Source organism: Halyomorpha halys, unplaced genomic scaffold (assembly GCF_000696795.3).
Source record: "Halyomorpha halys isolate HHAL.00 unplaced genomic scaffold, Hhal_1.1 Scaffold1.1, whole genome shotgun sequence".
NCBI lineage: Eukaryota > Metazoa > Arthropoda > Insecta > Hemiptera > Pentatomidae > Halyomorpha > Halyomorpha halys.
The window spans coordinates 2,299,911-2,311,594 of NW_027115366.1; the positions used below are offsets into that span (position 1 = coordinate 2,299,911).

Genomic DNA, 11,684 nt, shown 5'->3' on the forward strand with positions numbered 1-11,684 from the left:
ATTATAGATACATATAAATAATTCATAAAGTGAAAATTCATAATAGTAAATTATTTATTTTAAAACTTATTGCCAATTATTTTTTAATTTTAATTTTTAAAGCTGAAATTAATTTAGTGCTAAACATTGAGGATTAAACGTCTTACTAGTTTTTAATAATATATTAGCTAAATTGAAATTAAAAAAGACCTACAAAACTGAAGTTTAATGAAATTTTCGTGTAAGGCTCTTTAGAAGAAAGAGTGGAGTGTATTGCTATCTAGTGGCAGCTTGGGCAACTTCCAGTCTCTTTATCTCCTTCTGATAAATCGCTTTTTAAAAACACATTTTGTATTTGATGCTATTTATTTGGAACGTTTCTAAATTCGTAAATGTAGAGAGAATATCTTCACTAAATAAAATTACTAAAGAAATTCATAGCCCCAATACATATTTTGATAGATAAATTTTTAAAAGATACACAATATTGTACCAATGTTCGTTTCCTATAATTCATTCATTTTGCCTTGATTTTTCAATTTATATCGAGAATATTTAAAACTTCTTGATTTGTTGTATAACATTCTTATAAATAGTAAAATTAAAATTAAATTCTAAATAATTAATAACTAACTTTTATAAGCTGCTAAAACGGTACTTAAAATTATATTAGATGATTTTTTTTTACATCACTTTTTTATAATTGCAACACCACTATAAATTTTTAGAATATCTTACAGGGTTTCAAATTTCATTAATAATTTTTTTTATTATATAGTAATTATAATTTTTTTGTTCAGAGTATTTAATTTTTGAAGTATCAATACCCTGTATCATAAATGGATCATATTATTAATATACTACTTCGCTTGTGCTAGATTTAACGATAAACATAAATTGAATGAACACAACTAAAAGTTTTATATCAATTGTTGTTGTATCTTTATACAAAACTAAATATAAAAATCTTTTGAAAATGCAATATTTTTTTTATTCAAATTGGTATACAATGTCTATAGCTCAAAATTTTATTCGTTGGATATTTATATATGGTCATAGTACATTGAAAATTAAAAATAAAAGCCACTATGTTAATCATACCAATATAAAAAATTAGTATAAAATTGCAAAAAAAAATTTAAAAATAGAATTTCTAATTGTTAATTATTTCGCTAATATTACCCTTCGGCCTTAATCTTTGTTTCTATTATTATCATTTATTTTATTAAGATTTAGTAATTAATCCTTTAAATATTGACATCTGACAGGGAAAATATTGACATCTGACAACACAAATAACATTTTAAACTAATTATGTAATTGGTTACCCTAAAAAGTAGCATATCGTAGTATTTAATAATTAAGCTTATATGAACAAATAAAAAAAAAAATTGTTATGTGCCAATAGATATTTTTATTTTGTTATATTACTTTTTATCATATGTCAATATGGACAATAGAGCTCATTCACACCATATTTAAAATGTATATAAATGTAATCATAACATAATAATAAATAGAAGAGAAGGAATAATAATAATAATAAATAAATTAAAGGAAAATAATATCTTAAATACAATCATTGTTATTTACAATTTGTACATTAGCCTGAGGAACTCCGAACCGAGCTTGTTTCCCCACTTGTGGAGGAAAGGGCAAAATAAAGATTAATAATAAATTATAACAAGCCTGTTAAAAAGAATATTAAAATTATTTTCGGATTCTATGTTTCCTGAGGCTTAAATCTCAAACTTTGAGTTAGAAAGAGGGTGATTTTAGTTCCTTATAACCAAAGATATGAGTCTAGGAAACATCCAATCGGCTTTCGTTGGTAATGACAACATCCGAGGATCATCAAAGGAGTATATTAGGCAAGCTCGACGAAATCATCATCATCATCATTTGTGGCGCTACAACTCTTGCAGAGTCGAGGCCTCCTTCAACTTTCTATTGGTTGCCGCTGCTATCCAATTACGGATTCCCAAGATGGACCTGGCATCCGCTGCCACTCCATCGATACATCGGAACCGGGGTCTTCCTACTCTCCTTGTCTCATTCTTTCGTCCAGGATCATCCTAACAGACTCATCCTGGGTCATTCTTATTTTTTGCCTGCATACTGGAGCCGTCCTCCTTACAATATCCGGGTTCTTGTAGAGCCCTGCCAGTTCATCATTGGTTCTCATCCTCCAGATTCTATCAGCACAAACCTGGCCATAAATTCTCCTCAATACATATTGATCCAGTCAATAGCTTTAATTTGAGCGCTGGCAGACATCTGTACGTCCAATGGTTTTTGAAATGAGGTTTTTCATAAATCAAACTTATTGTCCGAACAATTATGAATCAATTTATTTTAGCAAATATTATGAAAATTACTATTCCTACGAAGGTAAAGGTCATAAACTTCTGTATAGTCCATTCAACTAGCTTTAATTGGAGTGCTAATAGACATTTGTACGTCACTTAGTTCCTGAGATAAATTAACTAACCACAAGTTTTTCAGTAAATTTTTAAGAAATTTTGCTTTTTAAAAACCTATATCTCGAGAACTATTTTACATAAATAGCTCATTTAGGGCCAATATTTCAGCAAATTTACTCTTCTTTAAATAATGTTATCTTAGATTTTCTAGTGTTGTTGGTAGTTTTTAAGATATAGATCTCCGAATGAAAAATTCATGTTTTTTTATGTTTTGAAACAGCCGCCATTTTTTAATCCCCCTACCTATACTTGATTGATGGCCGACTCATCAATTTTGACTATTAATTATACCTAGTTTTCATTAAAGTAATCAAAAATTGGGGTGAGATAACTGCCTTTTATTCTTCCTGGCTCTTGTAATATTATCACCAGGGTCAGATGTGTATCTTAGTGTTAACGGGAAATAGTCCTGCTTCAGTAATCCGAAATAGCATTTATTCGCTGACGTAATTCTGCGATTTATTTCTGCTTAAATGTCATTCCGTGTTTACTTGCGATCCAAGATAGCTGGACTCCTTCACCCTTTGAAACGAAGGACGAAATAATTCTTTAAATAAAGAAATTATTTCAAACATTTTATTATTTATCTCCGATTCTATTTGTTTAAATAGGTTGAGTGCAGCTGTCAGAGGCCTAAACCAGTCCTACATTTCGTTTACATGTTTGAGTCGTGTTGAATTTATTGTTATTTTTTAGAACTGTTATGTGAATGGAGGTACAAATTCCCAGCAAAACAAAACGTGTTGAACATGTTACTTTTTGGTTAGATTTTTTTAAAAAATTTGTAGCGGTGATATAATAACTATATGCTTTCATATAAATATTTGATGTCACCTAAATTTGTATCGACCTTGAATTGTGTTCATATAATCTATACATTTTACATTCTCCAATCTAGCGATAGCGAAGCATTACTGGGATTTGCATATTTTTATTTTATAGTTTTATAGCATTTCGACATCTATGCTAAATATGTATGCAACGTATGCTAAATCAGGCACACATTAGGGAATGTGTTATTTTTTCAAACTAATGAACCACAAAACGTCTGGAATGATTTCGATGAAGTTTCCCAAAAAGTTAAACGCACTTAAGATTTATAATACAATCCCCGAAAAAAGTAGGGAAAGGAGTTACAAAGAAAAGAAAACTTTATTTTGCGCATTGCTCATTACATTAAAAGTAGATACATATCAGCAGAAATCCACCAAATTCGCATCTATGTTTGTCGTATAAGAGATTTTTATATTTGGGTTCTTAATTTCCTTTTCTCCCATACTGTTTTCGAATATGTATTTTTTTTTCCCCCGATCCCTCTAAAACAGAAAAACCAAAAAATAAATTAAAATATTTCATATTTCTGTATCTTTCTCTTATTATTTCTTTTTTCGTCATATCTTTTTTTTTTTTTTTTATTTATTTGTTGATATTTACAACTGTATAAAAAAATACAACAAGTAAATTTGATCATAATAACATAATGATATGATACAGGATGTAGCGAAACTACCGAGTAGTAGAACTCTGAAAACAGTTTACAATATAAGGTCACGAGGCCATCTTCTTTTCAGGCGCCTCGGAGGATTGCTAGGAATGGAAGAGGAAGCAAGGTTAGAAACAAGTGGGTTTGGGTGGTTAGGGAGTTTATTATGGAAGGAATAATATCGGGTTCGGGCTAGATCGGTTACATAAGGAACATTTAGGTTTTTATGGATGGTTTTATTAGTAACAAAATAAGGAGCATTGAGGATTTTACGAAGGATTTTCGTCATATCCTTATGACTAGTTCCTGTATACGCAACATATTTGAAATAGAAACATAGCCGTTAAATGGCTGGCCACCTCCTCCCCACTCCTCCACTCACCCGCTTCATTGTCACCTTCTGTTCAACCTTTCGCTTTGAACAGGTAGGTTCTCCTGATTTGTTCTTTGCTCATTTATTATCATTTAATATAATTATTATTGATTTTATTTATATTTATTTTTAAGACGTTTATTTAATCTCTACCTTCTTATTTTTTTTCCGTATTGTTTTTGTATTATGTACGTCTCCTGTACATTTTTAACTGTATATTTTACGTATCTAAAAAAAAAAAAAAATTACTCTTGCCATTGTTACTTATTTTTTATTCTTATCATTGTTTATTCAAGTTTATTTTATATTGATATTATTTTATGTCTTCCTTCCTTTTATTTATATGTAATTTCTTATCACTTTATTTTTACATAAAATTTATCCTAGCTTAAATTACCTTATTGTATCTTATTGTTGTAATATTCTCAGTTTTCTTTTTTTTTTTTTTTTTTGTATCTTTTTAGCCCTGATGAAGCCCTGCAAAGTGGGGTGAAACGTCGGACATAAAAGTAGTTATAAACTATTTGTTCTTTTTTTGACCACAACCCTGACCATCTTCTTATATTTAAATTTGCACGGTCAACTATAAATATATATAAAAAAATAAATTAGTGTTACGTATTAGAATAATGATTTTTAGAGTTTTAAAAGAAAGCTTCGCAATAATAATGGATGAGAGAAGGAATAAAAGAAAGTAAAGGATAAACATATTACGTAATCCATCCAATATTATATTTTGTATTTCTTTATATTTTAAATTATTTAGTTCTTAATAATAATTTAATAAATTAAGATATTAAATTAAGAGAAGTTTATGCTTTGATGGTACTTTTTCCTCCTCTTGCCCTGAGAGATAAGTTTTATTTGCAAACCTGAAAGTTGCCTCATGCCCCTTAGCAAAGAGAACATCTCTTTAAAGAAAAATAAAACGGAGGAAATAAGAACTTTTTAGAAGGTTCGATTCCTCGTTTTAATACCAATATAAGCAAGCCAGTTATTTCTTTTTTCCTTATATATTTATATATGTCTTACTTTTAAAACATTCAGTTATAACAAGTATTGGTCGATGTTTGATCTCTCAAGAGTTTTTAATAAAATCATTCGATGGAAATTTTTTTTTTTTTTTAAATAAATTCAAAGGATTTCCATTTTCTGCAACTCCAAAAATACAAATAAAGAGACTCTAATATGTTAGAAATTAGAAAAAAAGAAAGAAATAAAAATATATATTATATAAAGGGACCCTAATATTATTTTATCGTGAGGTTGAGAGGAAATATCAATTTTTGATACACAAAATTTTTTTTTAATTATTTATATATTGTAATTTACAACTGTACAAAATAATACAATAAGTAAATATGTTTCATATACACTTGAAAATCTTGGGAAGGAACCACCCATTGGTGATACTTCAAACATTAATTTAAACTAGAAGGTCTCGTGGCCATCTTCTTTTCAGACGCCTCGGAGGATTATCAGGGATTGTTAAGGATGAAAGATTAAGAATTAATGGGTTAGGATGGTTAAGGAGTTTGGAATAAAAAGACGCATATCTGGTTTGGGTCAAATCTGCAACGAATGGGATGTTAAGGTCTTTATGAATGAGTTTATTTGTGACGTAATAAGGAGCATCAAGGATTTTACGTAGGATTTTGGATTGTAACAATTGGATGCGGGAGGAATTTGATGGTTTGGTGGAGCCCCAGAGCTCAATTCCATATGTCCAAATTGGTCTGATTATTACACAAATTTTAATTCAAAAATGGGTGTAAAAATTATTAACAATTATAGTTATGGATCTTAACTACTCACAACAAAAGTTAACACCACTAGTTGCAATGCCGTTTTCCAACTATGGTATTTGTAGTTGTATCTGCAAGTACAACTACAGTAGTTGCAAAAAAGGAGTTGAGGAACCAACTACGAATTACCGAAAGAGGTTGTATTTGTAACTACTCTTCAAATACTTGTATCTATAGTTGAACTTCTTTTTGCCGAACCAGATTGATTCCTTAATGTTTAATTTGAAAAAAAATTATCGATTCTGACTAAACATTTATTTATAAATTATGAAGAAGATGATCAGAGGTGCGGTCAAAAGAAAACAATTTATTTTAAAACTATTAATTTTTCGACGTTTCGCCCCACTTTGTAGAGCTTCACCAGGGCTAAAACGATACAAAAACAACTAAAAATATTTTAAAATAATAGGATAAAATGCAAAAGGTAAATTAAGTTAGAATAAAAATCATGTGAAAAGAAAATTATATAAAAATGAAAGAAATAAAATAATATAAATGTAGATCTTTTTAAAAATGAATAGAAAACGTAATAAAACGTAAACATAGTATTAAAAGTAGTAAGAAGAAAACAAAATTTAACATACAAAAAAACGGAAAATAAAGAAGTAAGTTGAGATTAAATAAAGGACGAGAAAGGATAAATACAAATAAAATTAATAATAATAATGATAATAAATAAGCACAGAGCAAATCATGACCACACATCTGTCTTAGTTGAGATCAATTCGAATCAGTGGTAGAATATCGGAAGTAAACAAAATTCGGGGGAGGAAACCGTTAACAGTTTTTTTTACTTCGCATACGTAAAACACAAGAAGAAGACATAAAAATATTTTAATAATAATATAGTAAAAATAATATATAGTGATATGATAATATAGATACTATTATTATCATATTTATATATCTCCTTGTATTTCAGGAGAGTCAACAGTTAACAGTTATAACTTTTTTTTTTTTGTTTTTCCCCTATGAATAAAAATCTTTCCTGTCTCAAATGAGAAAAAATTAAAGCTAAATTTTAAAACACATAATTGCTTTAAAAATGTTAAAAACGAGAAGCTGTGTTTGGTATTCATAGTGCGGACTCGACACAGCCACCATGAACTAAGAGGGAAAAGAATTAGGTGGCGGAATTGTTCCTACCTCCCTGGATTTATAGCGAGCCATAAATCAAGTATCCACTGGCAGTTCCTTCCACTGGTCGCTCGCCCCTCAATAAAGTCCTTGCAGGGGAGGGGGCTGACTTTTATAACGGACACAGATTTAGTAAGTCTCTTTCTTGCCTCCTCTACAGACACCCCCTCCCCTCATGAAAACTGTAAATTCATAAATAAATTTCTCGAGACTGAGACGACTAACTTATAAGGAAACAAGTTTATATTAGCTAAAATAAACATTAAAATAAGAATTTATTGATTAGAACTGAAGACTGGCATCATAAAACCTTTTTTCACGATGGAGTTGAATTAGATAGCAGCTTCTTGATTAAAAAAAAATATTGTCAATTATTATGTAATCTTTTCACTTTCTTGAGACTGGTTATTATTGTTTAATTAAAATACACTCTCAAAACACTCTTTATTTATTTAAAAGTCTAACGTTTCAGCCAATTCGGCCATCCTCAAGGACAATTTTAAATACAAATTTACACTAAATCAATATATATATTTTTTTTATATCTTTATTGAAATTTACAACTATACATTATGTTTATTACGGCGTAATATAGATATGTAGTGAAACTACCCGTTGGTAACATGCAAATAAGGTTTTTACATTAGAAGGTCTCGAGGCCATCTTCTTTTCAGGCGTCTCGGAGGATTGTCAGGAATGGAAGAGGAAGCAAGCTTAGAAATTAGAGGCTTTGGAAGTTTATAATAGAAAGAATCATATTTAGTTCGAACTAGATTGGTAACATACGGAAAATTAAGGACTTTTTGTATGATTTTATTTGTGACAAAGTAAGGAGCATTGAGGGATTTTACACGGATTGTAAGGATTGGACACGAGAGGAATTCGTTCAGTTTAGTGGTTTAGTGGAGCCCCAAAGCTCAACTCCTGTATACATATATACACATCAAGTAAATTTGCTGTAAGTGATATTATGACATGATACAAACATGTGGAGAATCTACCCATTGATAGAACTCCAAAACGTTTCTAAAGGAGAAGATCTCGAGGCTATCTTCTTTTCAGACGCCTAGGAGGATTATTAGGTAGTGAAGGAGAAGCCAGGTTAGAAACGAGTTGGTTTGGGTGGTTGGAAAGTTTATTATGGAAGGATTGGTATCTGGTTCTGGTCAAATCGGCAACATATGGGACATTGATGTCCTGATGGATGATTTGATTTGTGAGTAAGGAGCATTAAGAATTTTACGAAGGATTTTGGACTGTAAGGATTGGACACGAGAGGAATTCAAAGGTTTAGTGGAGCCCCAAAGCTCAACTCCGTATGTCCAGATACGACTTATTAGTCATGTAGATCGGTCTTTTGTAATGAATTGGGAGTTTGGACTGATTTTCTAGTAAGTTCTGTAATAGTACACATCAATAATTTAAAAACTTTTTGCTCGCAATTCAACCAAGGTCACATATTTCAGTCAAAATTACTCTATTTTGTTTAACTACATCCTCATTAAACATTTAACTACAATCAATTATGTTACTTTGTTATAATTAGAAGTATTAATAGTAATATGAAGAATGGCAAAATAACTTAATTTTGACTTAAATTGGTGACATAGCAAAATTTAAATTTACCCTCTCCATATTTTTCTAAAGTTTTTAAAATTTCAAAATGAAACTTGGTAGATCTACCTTAGAGTTAATGAAAATTTTTGTTGGTGAAGTTGACTATGTAAACTATTCCAATTCTGTCCACTTAAGTAGTGCACTTAACTCTGGATTTTCTAAAGAGAAGAACTATTTTTGATAAAATATTATATATATTTTATATTTATACATAATTTATAAACCGTATTATTTTAAATTATGAAAAAGATGGTCAGTGGTGCGGTCAAAGGAACAAAAATAGTTAACAAATATTTTCTAACGTTTCGCCCCATTTTATAGAACTTCATGCGGGTTCTTGTTGAGTTGAGAGCTTTCAAAAATTTCGAAAGTTAAAGTAAGGTTTCTAAATCTATCAACTAAAGTGGGGCGAAACGTCGGCAAACAAATAGTTGTTAACTAGCTGTGGCTGTTATTTCATCGCTCTCTAAATCCAAATCCCCTGTTTAATATATCATGTTCAGCCAATATTAAGTAACTAACAAATAATCTCCTCTTCCAGTTCCTTATCCCGAGATTTTCCAGGTCTTCCCGCATCTTGAACCCAACGTTTCCGATGTCGTCCTCTCTTTCTGGTACCATTCATTTATCCAAGCAGAATTCTTTTTTTGCATTCTTAATTCATCTTCCGTACACAACCTATCAACTATCCATTCTCGTATTAAGCGTACAATGTCACCAGATACATACAGCTCTTATAGTTCACAGTTCTTCCGGATTCTCCATTAACTTCTTTCAGCACAGTTCCATAAATTTTACGAATAATTTTCCTCTAGAAGATTTTTTCAGTATTAATGGGGCCATGTTTCCGCAGAATATGCCATTACTATTCTTACTAACCTTTTTTTATAACCTTATTTTTGTCGATGAGGACCTCAGTGAGTTTTATATTTGCGTAGTAAGCCCGAGTTAAGGAACCGGTATTATAAATTTAAACAATTGCCCCTTGCCCAACTGAACCTAAGACACTTTAGACATATGGTTGCATATGTCCACATTCTCCTTACAATTTTATAGAAAAAAAACTCAAAAAAAACAACTAGGTTCAAAGAAGGCCCAGAGACCCTTCTAACAGCCCTTTCAAGCCTTTAGTATCAATAGCAAGGGCTGACACTTAGGCAGGTACATGCTGTCATCTCACAATGGACTTGCATCAGTCAAACTATTTTATGGTTAACATATGTAAGTCAGTACACACAAGTCTTAGGTCATGGTCCCTTTCTTAGAAGCCTCACACCCTGCTTCTTTCTCACACGCCTTTATTCCCCTTCCAGATATTTACTTCTAAATTTCATAGGCTCCTAGCCTCATAGCACCTAGTCTCTTAAAATTATCCGATTGGTCAAAACCCCTTCTCCTATTTCACTATTCCTCCTACCCCCTCTTCTCAAGTGTTCATATATATTTTCTAGACTAGATAGTTAAGTTAGAGAAGTAAAAAGATAGAGACTGAGTAACAGTAACATGTAGTTCTTGTAAATATGTTAAAATAAAGTCATTTTAGTCTATACTGATTTTTTATGATATGTAACTCCCGGTTACCTGCCATGATTCGTCTATTCACTTCTGCTGATATTTTATTTTTTAAATTAAGGTCCTCACCAAGATAGGAGAAGGATTAAACATTTTTGAAAGAAAAACCTCCAACTCACCGAACTCCTCTAGCTTTGGAATCACTGACTGAACTTATTGACTAAAAAATCTGTACCACTACAACCTATCAAGGGTCAGGGGTTCAGCACTTTGTAAAGAAGTACTGTTACTAGACCAACGTTTGTGCAAGGTGGTGATTTGGTCAGAATTACGGATTAATTAGTTAGCCAGATTTTTACCCAATTTAGAAGGCTGGGTGGACCCCAGGAGGGCTCCAGAACTCACAAGAGTAGTAGACTCACGGCTATAGTGTATAAATAATAAATAAATAATTTTCTGCCCAGCCGGATTCGAACTCTGGCCCTTGGAGTTCGACCACGCACTTTACCCTGTGGCTACCGCGCTCTCGAAACATGTACTTGGTTTTGCTTTCATTGACTTCTGAACCAAGTACTTCTGCCAATATATCTATTGATTATAATTTTAATAAATATATAGATCATAATTTTAATGATAATATTATCTGGACATACGGAGTTGAGCTTTGGGGCTCCACTAAACCATCAAATTCCTCCAGAATCCAATCCTTCGTAAAATCCTTAATGCTCCTTACTTTGTCACAAATCAAGTCATCCATCAGGACCTCAATATTCCATATGTTGCCGATTTGTCCAGAACCAGAGACTGTTCCTTCCATAATAAACTTCTCAACCACCCAAATCCACTTGTTTCTAACCTTGCTTCTCCTTCATTACCTAATAATCCTCCTAGGCGTCTGAAAAGAAGATAGCCTCGAGATCTTCTCCTTTAGAAACGTTTTGGAGTTCTATCAATGGGTAGATTCTCCACATGTTTTTATCATGTTACTATGTCACCTACAGCAAATTTAATTGTTGTATATATGTGTATACAGTTGTAAATATCAATAAATAAATTATTAAAAAAAAAAAAAAATGATAATATATTTTTTTAATAATAACTCGGGTTCATATCCACTAACTAAGATTAGCTATATAATATAAATAAAACAGAAAAATGTAACTTAGGAATTCTATTTTATTGTTTCAGGGCCAAAGAAGGTGGTGCTTTTAAAGGCTGCAGGAAACTTGTGAGGATTGTCATGGTAAAATTTCTGTCTATAACAGTTTAAATAAAACAAATTGATATTAACAACA

The 11,684-nt window shown here is 31.0% G+C and overlaps 1 protein-coding gene across 1 annotated transcript in view; it reads left to right on the forward strand.

Moving 5' to 3' along the window:
- Positions 1–11,684, forward strand: part of LOC106678505 (uncharacterized) — a gene marked incomplete in the record, with an annotated part of 70,989 nt that extends 59,305 nt beyond the window's left edge. Inside the window, 1 exon segment of the mRNA XM_067052431.1 lies at positions 11,578–11,684. Coding sequence (XP_066908532.1) covers positions 11,578–11,601 — 24 coding nt within the window.